At 37.7% G+C, this 18,729-nt stretch overlaps 1 protein-coding gene across 4 annotated transcripts in view; it reads right to left on the minus strand.

Moving 5' to 3' along the window:
* Window positions 1-937: 937 nt before the first annotated feature.
* Window positions 938-18,729, minus strand: part of RAI2 (retinoic acid induced 2) — a 128,373-nt gene continuing 110,581 nt past the window's right edge. For all 4 annotated transcript variants that reach the window (XM_074299892.1, XM_074299893.1, XM_074299890.1 and 1 more), the window contains one exon: window positions 938-3,105. In XM_074299892.1, the coding sequence (XP_074155993.1) occupies window positions 1,336-3,006 (1,671 nt within the window). In that variant the 5' untranslated portion in view covers window positions 3,007-3,105 and the 3' untranslated portion in view covers window positions 938-1,335. The remainder of the gene's footprint in view (window positions 3,106-18,729) is intronic.

Below are 18,729 nucleotides of genomic sequence, written 5' to 3' on the forward strand. Positions count from 1 at the left end.
AGTAAGTGAACATATTCTAAGCTTAAAAACAGACATGCACTAAGTAACCTACCTCTGGCACAGTTTCAGACACAATGTGTCAGGTATCACCTATTAGATTTATTTTAAGTTCACATTCCTACTTCCTGACTAGTGTGGGAGTTTTTACTTTGGCAGGTGAAAGTGCTACAAAGTTTCTTTTCCTTGTGGGCATCCATCAAGAAATAGTTAAACTAACAGAACAATGCTGTCTGTCCCATTTATTTTGATTCAGGCTGGGAAAAAAACCCTTTATCCACATATAATTAACTTTCTCCCCTATATCTTATTTCAGGCTGAGAAAAGAGGAGGAAAATTCTCTTTACCCATTTAGTACCCAACTTGCTTCCTATCTTGCATGACTACCCGGAAGATCCTTTTCACAAATAAGGGTTTTCTGTCAGTTCGACCAGTCACAGTAGCATCTTTGAATTTTGGGTGCTTTCAAAGCCGGTTCAGCTATGGAGATCCTAGGATCATAGATTTAAAATTAAAAGGCCCCTCCACTTTATGCAAACTTATTTTTTAAATAAAGCAATTGAAGACCAGGAAGGTTAAATGTTGCTCAAGGTTACATAGATAGTGCCAGAGACAGAATGTGAACCCAGATTTTTACTTTAGAGCCAGGGCTAACCTTCCATCATAAGAACTTGCCTCCCAAATATTACTTCTTCTCTTTGTGGCATTCTCAATTTGCAGATAAGGAAAAAGGACTCCCAAAGAAATGTGAAGCTTGGGATCATGTGTAATATGTCTGGTTGTTCCCTTGATGGTGCTATTGGGTAATAGAATTATTCTCACTCTGCTGGAACCTAACAGCTTAGAGTTATAACCCAGATAAATGTTTCACAGTTTACAGACTTTGGGCCAAACCTACCCAGTTAAAGCAAACTTACAAATGACAGAATACTGCAACCAATTAGCACATACAAACATTTATTTTGAAATATTCATCCTACCCATTATTAGGAATTACATCATCAAAGCACTTTATGGCAGTGAAAATAGCTTTTACTCCCTCTGACTCATCCGTTATTCCATTAAAGCTGCAAAAATGTGCAATCCACTGGAAAAATAGGTTGCTTTTATTTACTCTTTCAGGAAAAGTTGAAAATTAAAAAAAAAAAAAAAAAAAAAAAAAAAAAAAGCCAAACCAGCTTACAGGGAATCTAGAGCTGATCCTTTCCCCCCACCTCCCCACTACCCCCAAAAAATAACTTACAAAGATAGTTTAAGTTTTAAATGCATTTTTTTAAACCAAGTGCATCTTTCCCCATAATATTATAATCTTAATTTTTTCTTTAAAAAAGCCATAATTTATTTTCTTGGAAAAAAGGCAGCCAGCCGTTGCTTTTTGATTGGAAGAATGTGTATTTCCTGGGAGTTCATTTTCTTTAACTTTACACTCCGGTTTTTGATGGGTTTCCTAAGGGATTCTGCATTTTCCCTGGACTCTGCCTGAGCCTTGACATCATAGCACTGCAGCACAGAATCCTGAGGAAGGTCTCTCTTGAAGGAAAAGTTTTTGGTGGACACCCCTGAGAGGCCCTTGATCTTGCCACAAAAAATTGTGGGCACTGCATCTTTGACAGAGACTATCACCTTGGCTGTCTGGGACGTGCTTACAATCTCAATGTTATTTCCAGTCTTGGGCTCACAGCCTGCCCGGCTGGTCTGGTCCACCAGCCACTTCTGCTGTTGCCTCAGGAGCTCCGAGGAGTTGCTGCTGCTGCTACTGCTGTTGCAGTTGTCTTTGCTGGAGTTTTCATGTGACTTAGGCTGGGTGAAAGGGATAGCCGTCCCGGACAGTTTCTCCATCAAGGGAAGGGCTGGGCTGTCCATGGCTGAACTGGGGCACATAACTGTTTCAGGGAGAGGCCCAGAACTTCCTGCCTTTCGGGAGGAAGAGAGGGATAGGTCTAGTGCACTATCTTCAGAGTATGGCAGGGGGCTGACCTCACTTGCTTTGAGCAAGGACATGGACTTCATGGAAAGGTCCAGAGCCTCATTCTCGTTGCCCATTTTGATCACTGTGTGTCGGCTCAGTTGGGAAAACTCTCGCTGCTGGAGAAAGTTGAAGGGTTTTATCTCTTCCTTCTCTAGAGGGGTCTGAGTTCCTTTACAGGAATACATACTGAAGGAAGGCGTCTTGGGAAAGTCAGGACTGAGTTTGGATTCGGAACTATGGGGCACAGTGATGGGAATGGGAATGGGAATAGGAACGGGCACTGGCAAGGGGACAATCACAGGATATGGCACCAGGAGAGTAGCTGGTGGAACCAGAGGAGACAGTGGAGAGCTAAATGGTTGAGGGGGGACAGAAGTATAATCTGGAGGAGGTTGACAAGGTGATGAGCCTAAAGTCCCTTGGGAAGGAAACAAGTCCTGAAGAACAGCAGCAAACCCTGGTGTCTGAAATACTGGGGGTAATACAGGTTCTTGGGGTTGACTGGGGGGTTTCTGATCTAGCAGCTGGGGTTGTCCCACAGGGGCAGAAGCCCCTTGGAAAAGATTATTGTGGATGGGATTGGTGGGGCAGGGAGCACTTTGAGGCAAGACCAATGGAGAATTTAAATGCTGGAACACATGCTGCTCTAGGAGGACAGGCAGAGGCACTGGACCTTGGGTAGTCATGACATAGGGGGTATTGTTATTGGGACTGATCTGAGGTGTGGTGCTTCCTGCTACTTGTAGATGTATTGGCAAGACTACTGGGCTGTCCCCTAAGCAAATTGGCTGAAGTACAGTTGCTGCGACTTTCAGGGCTACACCACTTTGTGATTCTGCTGGGGGAGTCAGGATGGAAGGGGCTGGAACAGTTACCAAAGGTGAAAGTGCTTTTTTCATCAAGTCTGTTGAATTGATATTCCATGCCTCAGCTGTGATTAGCTGAGCCACCCCATTTTCCAGTTTGTTATTGGCCAAGGAGGGAGGAGAGCTGGTAACATCCATGGGGAGATTTTGGGTGTCCTTGTATAATTCCTCCATTGTATGGGATTTGTGAAGTTTCACAGAATGAAAGTTTACATTGCTGTTACCAGAATCCCTGTTGTTCCACCAAAGACATTTGCACCAACATAACTTGGCCTGAAATACAGAAACATATTTTTAGAATGATATAAATCTTCATTAAAATAATATTTGTGAGTACTTTAAAAATGACTAGCACAAATTCTGCCACCTCCCCCCAAAAAAATCCAAACCAAAAAACCCAACCCCTGAAGAAAATCCAACTACCCATCCTTTTAAATGTTTCCATATTTTAGCTAACTGCAGCATGGAGATTATCTCTATATGTAAACATTACTGATATCTTCTTTAAAATACACAAACATAAACAATCATCTGTGGATGAAGGACACTCGTGAATTTAACATTATTGAGCTATAAACATAGATGATTTAATGAGTAATCTATTAAAGTGAAGTCAAATGAAAAAATTAGAGCTTGGAGGATTATTTCCCCTAGACTGGGACTCAGCTTCTCTGTTTAACTTCTTAAAGTCATGTCAAGTCAAGGAGAGCCTTGACCGTGCCAGGCATTGGGCCAAGATCTCTCACTAAATCCAGGGCCATCTCCAGTCATCCTGATCTCTATCTGTCCACTGGACCCAGATGGCTCTGGAGGAGAAAGTAAGGCAGGTGACCTTGCAAAGCCCTCCCTCACTTAAATCCAATTCACTTCCAAGTCATGGCAGCCCCTCCCTGTTAGAGAACAAAAGACAAACAACAGCTTCTGTGAGATAGTAGATTAAGTGCTAGAGATACAAAGAAAAAGGAAATAATAAAATATAAAAATAATAGCTAAAATTTATATAATGCTTACTATGTGGCAGACACTATACTAAATATTGGGGATACAGAGAAAAGGAAAAACAGTCCCTGTTCTTCAGGAGCTCACTATCTAATGGTGGGGACAACATACAAACATTTATGTACAAATAAGATAGACACAGGATGAATTGAAGGAAGGTATTAACATTGAAGTGGATTGGGAACAGCTTCTTGCAGAAAGTAAGATTTTAGCTAGGATTTAAAAAGTCAACAGACCCTAAAACATAATCCCCCAAAGCTTTTTTCTATGTAACTATGTGGTCCACTTAAGAGATATTACAATCAATCTTTACTCTTAGAAAGATAGCAATGGTTAGCTTTCCTGAAAAATTGGCTTTAAGAAAAACAGAATCCCATCAGAAGAGGGAGAGAAGGAAGGACATGGGGCGGGGAGGGGAGGTACTGCAAAATATATATTTTTAAATCTTTTTGTATCAATGAGTCTCTTAAAAATAGAACAATGCATAGGAGTGATTTTGTCATTATCTCTTTGTGGTGTGGTCTAGCTGTACTTGATCTAAAATTATATTATAAAGCAGCAGTCACCAAAACCATTTGGTATTGGTTAAGAAATAGACTAGTTGATCAGTGGCATAGGTTAGGTTCACAGGATAAGATAGTAAATAAATATGGCAATCTAGTGTTTGACAAACCCAAAGATCCCAACTTTTGGGATAAGAATTCACTATTTGACAAAAATCGCTGGGAAAACTGGAAATTAGTATGGCAGAATTAGGCAGGGACCCACACTTAACACCACATATCAAGATAAGATCAAAATGGGTCCATGATTTAGGCATAAAGAACAAGATCATGTTTTATTAGCCCTTTTTTCCCGATAATAAGAAATCCTCTTCCCTAGAGCCTGATTGTGCCAATAAGAAGTTGATCTCTTGCTAAATGGCAAAGAATCTAAATCAAAGCTGGCTTATATTTTCTTTAACCAGCCAATCTGTCATCTGACTTCCTCAAATTTTAATCTGACTTGAGAAAGCAGAGAAGGAAGAGGAAGCAGTTTTGGGGCTTGCAGAATTGTGGCACTTTTTGAAAACATTTGTCCCTAAGTCGTTAAGAGTTCTTAGAGTCAGAATGATCCTATGTCAGTGAAGCTTTGAATTCTCTTGGTAATGAAACAATGAATGAAGTATATATAGCCCCTAAAGTAGGGATTGCAGTCTGTGATACTTATCACCTTGGAAATTTGTCCATATTTAGCATTGTTACCATGGAGAAGGCAGGGACCATGTCTAACTCTGGGATCTGTACAGCGCCTAGAGCCCTTGCTGACGTTCAATAAAAATGAAATAATGATAGCACCAGGTCTATATCTTCATTTAGACTGGACAAGACTTCTTCAATTCAAATTCTATACCTATATGTAATGACCTTTTCTCCTGCCTCAAAGTTTTGGCCTCCAACCTCCAACTCCTCGTTTCTTAGCCTAGGTCACCAGTCCAATAAAAAGCAGAAAAACAGGCTTCTACCAAGCTGGGCACATTGCATCCTAAGCCACAGGCTGAGATGGTCCCTATATGAGAGAGCTTGGCAGTCATAATGCTAGAGTGACATCGACTAAAAGGGCAAATTGGGCAGTCCCTGGAGGATGAGCTAAGTGCTAAATAATGATTGGGGAGGAGGCTGGATCTCATTCCCAAGAGTTCTGAAGCAAAGCTATTCATTAACTCTAGGCAGAGGCCTTGCAAAACCTCTTCAAATCAAATAGGAGGACCATTAACTATGAACAGTTGCACCTTGTCAAAAAGAGGAATGCTGTTTTGTTTCCTTGGTGGCAAAGAATGGATTATTTTGAGAGCATTTTTTTTCCTATTTTCTTTTTTGAAATGGGATTAAATGAGGTTGTCTCTCAACTCTTTCTCCCCTTTCCCTTCTCTTCCTCTCCTACTCTCCTTTTCACTTAAAAGTTACAGCTAGGGTGGACCAAATCACCAATCTGCCAATCAAGATAGGAAAAATCTATCTTTATCTCTGATTTATTTGTCTGGGAATAATTGCAGGTTAATCTTGATTGTCTCCAGTCATCACCCATCTGTTCTTTTCATCATCACTCCCCCTTCCTTCACAGTCCCCTTCCTCCTCCCCCACTACATCAAATTCCCTTTCTTCCTCACTCCCATCTCTCCTCACAGAACAAGAATATCTGGGGGCAATCAGAGTTTATAAAGCCCGTTATAAATCTTATGTAATCTAAGGCCTGGCAACTCACTCTTATTCTCCTATTGGTCAGGCATGGCTACTCCTCCCTTCAGAGTTCTTAGGTATAATTCCCGAGTCAACATTCTCAAGATCTCTCTTAAGAACTTTTGAATCAATTATATGACATAGGGGACATTGGCACAGACCACTCAGCATGGCCAGTCCTCATCAGAAAAGGTGCTATGCCCTATGAGCAAAGCAAAAGTGAATTAGCCCAAAAGAAATAAGAGATGCATAGTTAGAGAGTCCACTCCAATTATCCATGGGGACTACTGATATCCATCCTGTGGCAGAGCATTCCGAGATCATTTTGATCTGATCAACTACAATAGGATACACTGCAACTCAATTCTAAATATAGTGATGTCATTTTGGTCATCTTTGAGAAGGACAACCATTACCACCACCAATTAATCAGTAAACATTTACTGAGCACTTCCTTTGTGCCAGGCACTGTGTGAAGTACTGAAGATATGGGGGAAGGAAAACAAAAAAAGGCAAAAGGCATTTCCTCAAGGAGCTTATCTTCTCCTGGGGGAGATAACTTTCAAACAAATACAAAGTAAGCTAAAGAATAATAGAATAATCAGGAAATAATTAAAAAGAACTGGAATTGAGGAGTTTGGAGAAGTCTTCCTGAAATAGATTGGATTTTAGCTAGGACTTAAAGGAAGACAGAGAGGTGAATAAGTCAGAGCAGAGGAAGGAATTGTTTCAAGTATGGGAAACAGCCAAGTGTTATGTTCATAGAACAGCCAGTGTCACTGGATTGAAGAGCATGTTATTGGGATTGAATTGTAAGAAGACTGGAAAGGTAGGAGGGATCAGGTTATAAAGGGCTTTGAATGATCAATTGAGCATTTTTTATTTGCTCCTGGAAACAACAGGAAGCTCCATTTGGTCACTAAAGTGATTTTCCTAAAATATAGGACTTATCATGTTGCTCTTTCCCCTACTCAAACTTCTAAACATTCTAAACTGGGATAAGAGTTCTTGCAACCACAGCATTACCCATTGGAGTAATTCTCCTTTGAGAAGGATTGAAATGTTTAAAGCCATTTCTTAAAAAAGGAGGATGGGGAGTAAGGGTGAGGAACCATAAAACATAAAGATGGAAATCTTTTGAGTGAATCCGAGTTAATAATACTAAAACCCAGAAAGTGTCATATACTACTGGATTTGAACTCAGGAACATAAGTCTTTATGACTCTGGATTAGAACTCTATGGCAGAATGGAAAGAGCACAGCATTTATAATTAGGAAACCTTCTCAACAAATATTTATTAGCTATGCAAGTCATTTAAATTCTGTCTAGTCTATCTTCTTCATCTCTAAAACGGGAATAATCATAACACTTATCTCCCAGGATGGTGATGAAGATAAAATGAGATAATATTTGCAAACCTTAAAATACTATACAAATGGTAACCATTTTAAAATGATAATTAAATAAATTGTCATAGATAGGAAACTTCTTGCCTGTGCTTGTTTTATCTCTGAGTATTCAGAGATATGTAGTACGGTGTCTGACACATCATAGGTTCCTTAATAAATGTTTATTGCAATGAATTTATGAAACTGCTTTTTACCCAGTTGGTATCAGTGCACACACACCTTTCTGAGATCTTCATTTTTTTTCTTGGCTATTTTCTCATATAGATCTATTCATATTTCTATGCTTCTCTTAGCTGTCATTGCTAATGGCTGCATTTGACTATCACATAATTCTGTTGTGATTCTCTGGAGAAACTTTCAGTTTGATTTTAGCCCCATGAATATGGTCTGTTGTTGAGGGGATTAGGATGTTGTCTGAGGTTTTGGCTCTCAAGAAGTTACAGGAAAAGTAGAAAGGCTTTGTTTCTGTTTAGAATTTTTCTGTGAGGTTCAGATTTGCTACCTAGTCAGTCAGACATTCAAAAGTTTATTAAAAACTCACTATGTTTGAGGCATTTTACTAGATGCAGGAAATACAAAGAATTGCCCAAACCAGTTCCTACCTGCAAGGAGTTCACATTCTGATATGTAAATAACTAAATACATACAAAATCTATAAAGAGTGAGTAGCTGGTAACCTAAAAAGAGGAAAATAGGAGTAGCTGGGGGACCTTGGAAAGGCCTCCTTTTTAAGAAAGTGGCCCTGGTTCAATCTGGAAGGAAGCCAGGAAAACAGACAGAAGTGAAGATAAAGAACATTCTATGTATGGGGAACAAGCTGTACAAAGTGTTAAGAGTCAAGAGCAGATCTCAAAGGCAGAGTATAAAAGGCACTCGGAGGCTTATTCTGCCTGAGTCTGATAACAGGGCATTGAAGGTATTGAATAAACATCATTAATGAGGAAAAGCCTCCTCATTCTTGCTGATCATGCTCAAACTCATGCAGTCATGTGACCTGGGGACTATAAAAAGGGGGTTGCAGAAGGTGGGTGGGGGGAACTCCGGAGGAACTGGGGGGAACTCCAGAAGGGAAGGAAGAACTCTGGAGGGAACGCTAGAGGGAACGTTAGGGAACTCTATGTAAAGAGTTAGAATAAAGACCTGTTGCCGCATACTTGAGTGACTGGGGTGTTCTGTGGGGGAACCTCTAAAGAGGTAGCTCTCTGATTGAGATAATCAGAGCTGAGACATCCGAAGACCTGGGGAAGATAAGGAACCAGTTGACCCCCGCTGAGTTAAGCAGCTGGGAGTTAACGCAAAGGATAGTGAAAGAAGAGGATATCATGTCGAAGAAATTGTTCAAGAAATCTCTGTCAAATGAGAGAATCGAACAGATTTCTGAGTTCCTTTTCTAGCCTAGATCCCTCTAATCTTAATATCAGCTACTACCATTATTAGTCTTGGGGGTCTGTATACTTCTTGGTCTTTGCCTTTTCTGGGGTTAAATCAATTATACCATGCTGATTAGCTAATTCCTATAGAAAGCCATAAGTCACAAAGAGGAAGCTGAATGGTAAGGCAGATAGAGAATTGGATCTAGAGCCAGGAAGTCCTGGTGCAGTGGATACAGGACAAGGTTTGGAGTCAGGAGGACTCATCTTTCTGAGTTCAAATCCAGCCTTAGACACTTACATCTGTATGAGCCTGGGTCAATCACTTAACTCTGCCCCAGTTTCCTCATCTGCAAGAAAATCCCAAATGGGGTCACAAAGAGGACTCAACTAAAATGATTATATCTTATAGTTAACACATATTCCACTGGGAAGTCAAACACTGCTAAACCCTAAGTAAGTAGATATTATTCCATAGATTCTTGTGAATTGAATTTAGCCAAGATTCTCTAAGTAGAGGACAGGATCTTTGCTTTTCCTCTAGTCTAAAGTATGCAGTTTACCTGATTAAGACCTACAGCAGCTTATCAAGTTCTGACTACAGCTTTATTGCTAAGTGAACACAGATAGGTTAAAGAATTGTTAGTCCACACCAACACTTCCATTTTCCAACTTCATGATAACAATAAAATTTTATATAACTATTAAATAATAATAGTATTTATATTGTTTTAAGGTATGCACAGTTCTCTGCTTGCCATCTCATTTGAGAAAGTATTTATTATTTACTTAATAAAGTTTTTTCGTAAGTTTACTTAATTATCTTACTTAAGTGCCAGGAACTGTGCTAACTGAAGAGGATCTTGAAGGGGTTGGGGCACAGTGGCATAGTGTGGGAGATTAGAGGCCTGTTTCCTAGGAAGAAAAAATAAACACTTATATAACAGAGACCAGGGTCCCAAAGGGTATTGTTTGAGGTTTGTGTGGGAAAGGAAAAAAATGGAATGATACTGGTCTCTATTTCTCCTCCCCATACTCCTTCACAGCTCAGTTCTGCCCAGCTTCTTGGTCTTCATTATGACTCTATCAAGGGAGAATTTAATATGCAAATCAATGAATCAGTCTTAAAATGTTACCACTTAAAAGTAAGTAACTAAAATCCAAATTGGACCTTAATACAGGACCTATACCATAAAGAGATAAAAAGTAAGAAGAAAAGAACCCTATACAAAAGTATTTATATTAATTCTTTTTCATGGTGGAAAAAAAGGAAATTAAAGGGGATGCCATTTAATTGAGGTATTATTGAACAGAAAATGAACATGAAGGAATGCTATTGTGCTATAAGAAACAATGAAAGGAATGGCTTCAGAGAAACCTGGGAAGATTTATATGAATTAATGCAGAATGAAGTGAGTGGAAGAGAATAATCTATCTAATAGGAATAGCATTGTAAAAAATGTAAAACTTTGTCCATTGCATTACTTAGCTGCCTAATTAAGTCACATCTCCATGAAAAAATGAGGAAACTTCCCATCTTCTCCCTACCCCAGCCCTCTAATGTTTGTTTTATTGATAGTTCAGCCTATTTTGCTTTCTAATCATATGCTTTCTGTTACTTATATAAATTTAAACTTCAATAAACTGTGGTATATAATATTACTGAGACTGGGAGTAACATTAAAAATGACAGGAAGGGGATGTCAGATTGAATGCTATTGGATTGAAGGAACTATAGAAAGAGGGGAAAGGAACGTGGAATAAAGTAACAATAGCATAAATACAGATGTTTGTATTAATATATATATATATATACATATGTATATATATATATATACATTCTCTTCCTCTATTGAATCATAATGATTGAATACAAATTTGAATACAAAACACAAGAGGAGCTGCTTTATTTCATGACTCAATCCAGCTTTTTTACAACTTGACCATGAGAGAACAAACACATTTGATTCTATTTTTAGGAGAACAAGGCAACTGAGGAATCGCCAATAAAATGACAATGAAGATAATTGTATATTTTAGCATTTTCCTAAAGTTTCTATACACATTTCAGCTTCAATAATTCAGTTTGTAGATGTGCTAGAAACAATTTGTAAAGGGAACATTATTAAGATTACACAGCTGTTCACAATGACAGGGCCTTGTGGTGTGGTTAACAGGTTCAAAAATTTTCATCAGTGGTGATAAGATATAACTTATTTTTAAATGTTGTTTACAGATCTTAAATGTTTGCTGAGTACCTACTATGTAGGAGGTTCTGGGAGTAAAGAATGCTTTTGAGCAGTTAATAAATATTCATGAAGAAATACACGAATGAAAGGGGGGGAATTTATAATCTACTATCCACAGCCTGATATTCAACTATAAAACTTTAAAAACATGTTAACTTCATGAATATACTGCCTATGCACATGTGTAGTCATGCAAATTTTTTTTATTATTTAAAATTTTTTTGACAGTATATATGCATGAGTAATTTTTTTTTATATAACATTATCCCTTGTATTCATTTTTCCAAATTACTCCTCCCTCCCTCTACTCCCTCCCCTAGATGACAGGCAATCCCATACATTTTACATGTGTTACAGTATAACCTAGATATAATATATGTGTGTAAATCCAATTTTCTTGTTGCACATTAAGTATTAGATTCTGAAGGTGTAAGTAACCTGGGTAGATAGACAGTAGTTCATGTAGACAAATTAACACAATTCATTTCTTGGCCCATAAAATCAATTTTCTTTTCACTCTCAACTAGGGTATATATATATCTAGTAGGACCTAATTAATTTGGATCTTATTCATTCCTTCACATTTTGTGACTTCTTCTGAATACTCTTTATGAAAAACAATCAATTAATCAACAAATATTTTTAAAGTACCTATTCTGTGCCTGTGTTAGGTGCTGGATATGCAAGCACAAAGTATGAAAATATCTCTAGTCCCAAGAAAATTATATTCTAAAGAGGAGAGACAAGTATTATACAAACATAATATAAATAAAACTTCAGGAGTAAAGTTCAGTATATTAAGGAACAAAATTTTTCAAGTGCCTTTAAAAATATGTTTAAAAATGTGTTTGTAAATTTAAAATTAATAAAAAATTTAAAAACATATAAGTTACTCTGTGCATATCCTTTGATCTAGCAATAGGTCTGCATCAGCTGTGAATGACTTAGGTCTACAGAATTTCTAGGCAGCGGAGTAGTGCAGTGTCTTGGAATCAGGAAAACTCATCTTACTGAGCTCAAAATTAGCCTCAGACACAATTAATTGTATGACCCTAAGCAACTCATTTCACCCTGTTTGCCTCAGTTTTCTCAACTGTAAAATGAGCTGGAAAAGGAAATGACAGTATATTTGTCAAGAAAACCCCACAGGGGATCATGAAGAGTTGGACATGATTGAATAATAATAATAATCTCTACTGAAGTTATAAAACATAGTTTCTTTAATAATTCTCTAATCAATAATTAAAAAAAAAAAAAAAAAAAAAAAAAAAAAGCAAAGCTAGCTCAGACTGTACTCCTTCCCCTTTCCCCATCCTCCTTAGGTCATGATGGATAGAGTGTTGATCTTTGAGTCAGGAAGATCTCAAATTAATTTTCCCTTGGGTTTTAACTAGCTGTGTGACCTTCAAATAAATTAATTTACCTTCCTAAACTTCAATTTTCTTTTCCAAAAATGAGTGGGGTAGACTCAATGAATGGTCTGATCCCCTTCTAAATCTATTTATAATAAATTATGTATATATATATGTATGTGTGTCATATGTAATTTATAATAAATTATTGAGATGTGGGTATAGAGAGATATTTAATTTATATATAGGATTAGTAGAACAAAATCAAACCTGAAAGGGCATGGATGTCTATTGCATGGTCTTAAAGTTTGGAAGGATACAAGGGAATCTTTGTGCACAATAATAATAAACCAATATAATTATATGGGTTTAATCTCTTATATAAACCCATATAATTATATTGGTTTAATCTCTTGGGGAAAAATATCACTTGCATATTAGGTCACTTAGAGGATACCACACATAAATATCTCTGGCACACTAGGCCTCTATTTTTTTATTTAGTTAACAAATAAGATAATAGATATTCATGCAAAGTACATAAGGTATGACCTCTGCCTTCATGGAATTTATTATCTACTTGGAAAATAAGATGATATAATAGCTAAAAATATGAACTAACAATTTTTATTATTTTAAGAACTTTATACATATGTTATCTCATTTGAGTCTCTTAACAACCTTGTGAGGTATGTTTTATTATTAATATCATTTTGTAGATGAATAAACTGAATCTAAGAAGACTTAACATGACTTGCCCAGAGTCTGAGGCAGAATTCAAACTTAGATGTTCCTATTTTCAATCTAGTATTTCATCATACCATTTAGCTGCCTGCTATTGTTCATTATTTGTGTCCGATTCTTTGTGAGTCCCACGGATTTATTTACAGGGTTTTTTTGAGCAAAGATATTGGAATGGGTCACCCTCTTCTCTCCATTTTGTCCCCATTTTACAGATGAGGAACTGAGAATAAGGTTAAGTGCTTTGCTCAGAATCACACAGCTGGTAAGTTCTGAAGTGGGATTCAAATTTAGGTCTTCCTGATGCCAAGTCTGGCACTCTATCCCTAGCACTATCTAGTTGCCTATACACACCCTTAAAAGATACCCATCAGATGAGGGGTATAGGCAGTAGGTTGTATCAGAGTTTTATCTAGAGGGGTGGAGATCACCCTGTTCTCAAGTGTTATTGACCTAGTTTTAAAAATTATCTAATTTTCTGTAGAGTTGAAAACTTTAATTTCAGCTTTTAAAAGGGTCTTGAATCATGACTTGGAGTCCTGCTTTTTCCTCCTTCTTTATATCCACATAAAAGGTATCTAGCCCTTTCTTAAAACATTTTATTCTAAACACTAATCACAGAGAACTTGGAAATACCCTTTGTGTTTTGTGTTGGCCAAAGATGTCTTTACATAATTACGGATATTGAAATTGAAATTTACTAAAACTGAACTGGAAATTAAAGGAAGCAGAATAAACAAATGAAAGATTGGGCTAGTAATGAAAATAAGTGCAATAAAACATTACTTTTGATTTGAGGTCTAACTTACAAGTGAAATGAAGCAGAAAGATTCTGTTTATATTAAGCATTTGGAAACTTGGGAGAATCCAGCTCTAGGTACTGTTGTTTTTCCAAGTTAATATTACTCACCATAGTTTTGTATTTTAGCATAAAAATCAACATGGGTGATTTTGTTTGAAGACTGTTGGTTTGCTTACAAGCTAAATATTAGAACAGTTCTAAACATAGAACATGCTTAGAGCATGAATTGGGGGATGCTTATTTTGCTCAGAGACTGCTCCTATGGAGGGATAATGAGTGATGCACTGGAAAACCTACAAATCTGGGAATTAGGAGACCTTTGGCTGGGTCCTTCCCTGGCAATTACTAGCTGCTAGTTCAGGCACAAATAATGTGCCAAATGAGTCTGACTTTCTCAATTCAAATAAATCTGGCAATTCCTGGATCTTGAGAAAGTCATTTAATTTTCTTCGATGTTACACTAACAATAGCAATAATAATTGGCATTTATATTGCCCTTTAAAATGTGCACTTAACTGAAACCCAACTTAGTTTTCTCATCTGTAAAATGGGGTTAATGTTTGACCTCTCTTCCTTACCAAGTTGTGAGATTCATATGAGATGTTAAAAACATAAAAGCATTTGGAAAAGTATTGAGCAGATCAAAATGTATATTTTGTAGAGGGAGAAAAGGAAACTGGCTCCTGTCAGTAATCAAATTGTGGACTTTTACTCAGTATTCCAGGCATGCCCAAGTTAAGTCAACAAGCATTTATTAGACATCCACTATGTTCCAGGCACTTTGCTAAACACAAGATATATAAAGTAAGGTGACTCCCCTTCCTCAGAAAAGTCCTTGATTTTTTACAATGCTTGCATATTATCTCCCTCATTAGACTGTGATAATCTTCCCTCATCTATGGATATATATGTAGGCATGTGTATATGCATATATATATACACAAATGCAAACACATACATATATATATATATGACTTACATATATGTATGCAGATATAAAATATATTTTGAATCTATGAATATAAATTCATGTAACTATAATTCAATATAAAATTAAAAGATATAAATATTATAAAGATATAAGTATATAAAATAAATACATGATATGTGAATGTATAACATATAGATGTAATATAGAAAATATATTTACATATAAACATCTATTATCCATATATGTGTGTGCATATGTATGTAAGTGTACGCATATCCATATGTATGTAAATATGTAATATAAAATAAATTGGAGATAATCTCAAAGGGTGTTAGGGACTGAGGTCTTTTGGACACCAGGCTCTGTGCTCTATCCACTGTGCCATCTGCCTACCTATCTCACCTTATGGAAGAAGGTTTTTTCACTCCTCCTTGAGTTCAAATCCAGCTTCTTACATTTAGTAGCTATGTGGCTGGACAAGCCACTTTATCCTGTTTGCCTCAGTTTCCCCCTCTGTAAAATGAGCTACAAAAGGAAATGGTAGGCCACTCCAGAATCTTTGCCAGGTAAATCCCAAACGGGGTCACAAAGCGTAGGGCAAGACCGAACAACAAGAAATAAGGTGAGACTTTACCGTCTCTCTGCACAATGCTAACTAAAGTGTAGGAGATAGTGCAATATAAAGATCACTCTCTTCAGGGGCAGAGGAGCTGAATTCACACTCAGCCTTTGCCAAGTGCCACCTGGTGACCCACTCAGCCTCTCCAAAGCTTCAGTTTTCCACTTAAAAAATGAGTCGGTCAGTCCAGTCTGAGATTACTTCTGGCTCTGGATTTATAACCCTCTTTATCTCTTCAAATTACCTCTAGTCACTTATCTAGACGTGCTCCAGGGTCGCTTCCCTCTTTCGGGAAAATTATTCAATGCCTAAATTAATCTTTAGCCTTTAGAGAACTTCACATTAATGAAAAAATCGTCTGCGAATGTGGTATCTCTCCGATAGGAAGATGACGCTCGGCTGCAGCAGCAGCGGGGTGTGCATAATTAAGCTGCTTTCGCTGTGGGGTTGATAGGAGCCTGCATGGGGGCCCGGGGAAGAGCACGGCTTTGGGGAGGTAGGGCAAGCGGGCTGCGGCAGGGGCTCCGCCATTGTGCAGACCCCCAGCGAGGCAGTCACTCCTCTCGGAGTTTCTGCCTCCTCATCTGTGAAACGAACAGCACAGCCCGAGTCACCATGTGCAAATAAATGCTCGTCTGCAGCAAACATTTCCCCAGCTGCAGAGCACGGCGAAATGGAAAGAACTTGAAAAGAAAACCACAACGATAACGAAGGTGGATGGGACACTTTTGTTATTAACTTGTAAAATTATATCGAATATGTATACAATAACAATAGCCAGCATTTGTGTAGCGACTCCAGATTTGCTTAGGGTTTTACAGTGTTTTCTTATGAAGCCTCCTAACACTGCCGGGAGCTGGGGGCTATTATCCCCATTTTACAGACCAAGAAACTGAAGCTAAGGGAGTTAAGTGACTTGCCCAGCCCAACACCTAATGTGTCTGAAATTGGACCTGAACTTAGATTTTTTTGAATGCAAGCTGATTCTGACAAAACAATGTTATGCCTTCAAACCAATGACAATAGCTAACATTTATACAAAGTTTCCTATATTCCAAGCACAATTATCATCTCAATTGATCCTCACAACAACCCCACAATCCCAGGAAGTGGGTGCTATTATTATTCCCATTTTACAGAAGAGGCAACTGAGGTTAACGGGGTTAAGTGACTTGCCCGGGGTCACGCAGCTGTCTGAAGTTGGATTTGAACTTAAAGCTTCCTGACTCCAAGCTTAATGCCCTATCCACTGTGCACCTTGCAGTCATAAGAAGAATTACTTAAGTTTTATAACAGATATCTTGCTATGAGGGATGTAGAAGACCCTTACCCAAAATGGCTATTCAGATCATTCAGTAAAAAGGAGGGAAGTTGCTTATTGAAAAGAAGATGAGCCCATCAGGAAATAAGAGAGAGAAAGCTCATGGTAGGAGGTCTCATCGGGAGGACTCCTGATGGACGGAGGTACCTGCTCTTGGGAGTCTGGGGGGGGTCTACTGGCTGGGTCGAGGGAGACCCCGAGGGATTAGCCCTCCTAAATTTGTTTTTGTGTTGGGATTGCATTAGATCCCGAGGAAAGGACTGTCCTAAGACAGAATTCAGGTGTCTGGTAGGGAGGGAGGATCTCCCCCCAAAACTTGGACTTGGTCCAGGGTGGTATAGAAACAGTCCATGGAATTATATCAGGACTCTAGGGAATTCAAGAAAAATAGAGCTTTGTGTCTGTCTGTTTGTCTGCTTTGCATTTTTTGTTCTGTGTTAAAAGTTAGCAAGCTCGTAAGCGATAAGAATTCAGCCTCTGTGTTACAGGCTTAGAAAAATATCAGGCTGAGTTGTGGGAATTGGAATTCATTCAGAGTAGCAATTCTTTCAGAGTGGCTTAGGTAGGAAAAAAAAAGGTCTTTAAATTTTTTTTTTCTCTTTCTCTCCCTCTGCCTCTGGCTTTGCAGGAGGAAGGAGAGAAGGAGGAAAATAAAATTTGGAAAGTTTTGAGAAGATAGAAGAACAATGGTTATCACTCCTGTAAACAAGGAGCCCTGTTACTGATAACTCAGGCTTGTGGATTCCTGAAAAAAAAAAAAAAAATTCCCAGAAGAAAGAAAAATCATTATTAGCAAGTTTTCTTTCATGGAATTAGAGAACAGAAAGTTTAAGAAAGCTAAACTGGGTAATTGTTTATCTGCAACATTTGATTAAGAGTTTTAAGAACAATGGTTAAGAAATTTGGCAATTGGTTATTTTCATGTTGCAACTATGATTGGTATAAAATTTTTTGTGATTTTAAACTTTTTAATCTGTTGTACTAATCTGTAAGTAAAAGAACAAAAAAACTTGACTATTTTAAACTGGTGGGGAAGTTTTCCCAAGAAAAGCAGATTTTCAAAGTCTGCTAGAAAGGAGTAATGGCAATAAAACCTTATCTGCTTAATGCCACCTGGGAAAAAGAAGTTTCTGCTAGTGGCCTTGAAAAATTCAGGCAGTAGGAAGAAAAAAAATATTTGGTTTGCTTCTGAAACATTGGGTAATTTGTTAACATTATGGTTATGTTTACTGGACATGTGGGTTTTTTTAGTTATTAACTATTTACTGTATTATGAATCTTGAAGTTTAAAGTTTTAAAAAAAGATGATTTAAAGAAAAGGGACAAGAGGGATTGATTTACAAAAGTAATTAATAGTTTAAATGGAGCATCTAGTCAGAAGAATTATTGGTTTGGGAGTGTTTAAAGTAGGTCGGAGAAGGTTTGAGCAAGTAAGTATTGGGAGGAGAGAGACAGAGATGGGACAGGAGAATGAAGGTGATTTAAGAAGGATTCATTAGTGGGAGCAAATGATTTCAAGAAATCAGTGGGAAAAAGAAGGAAGTGGTTGGAAAGGGTAGTCACAGAGAGCTGGCTGTGAGAGCAGTGGTGGAAAGCTGCAGCCACTTTTGGCTGAAGAAAACAAACTGTGATTTAAAGGGACAGGCTGCTCTTACAAGATATTAATTGATTGAACATTTGTTTCTTTAGATACATAATGGTTTTCGTGTTTAAAGAATATGATCAGAAATGTGATATGTATAGTTTGAAAGGGTTATTTCAAAAAAACTTTGAAAAGGAACTGATGAACTGTGCATGTAAATCTTGATAGTGGTATTAATCTGGGGTACCTTACTGGAGCATTGCCTAAATCAAACAGGTACAGGGCCATGGATGGGAAAGGGT

This window comes from Sminthopsis crassicaudata, chromosome 3, assembly GCF_048593235.1.
Source record: "Sminthopsis crassicaudata isolate SCR6 chromosome 3, ASM4859323v1, whole genome shotgun sequence".
Classification (NCBI taxonomy): domain Eukaryota; kingdom Metazoa; phylum Chordata; class Mammalia; order Dasyuromorphia; family Dasyuridae; genus Sminthopsis; species Sminthopsis crassicaudata.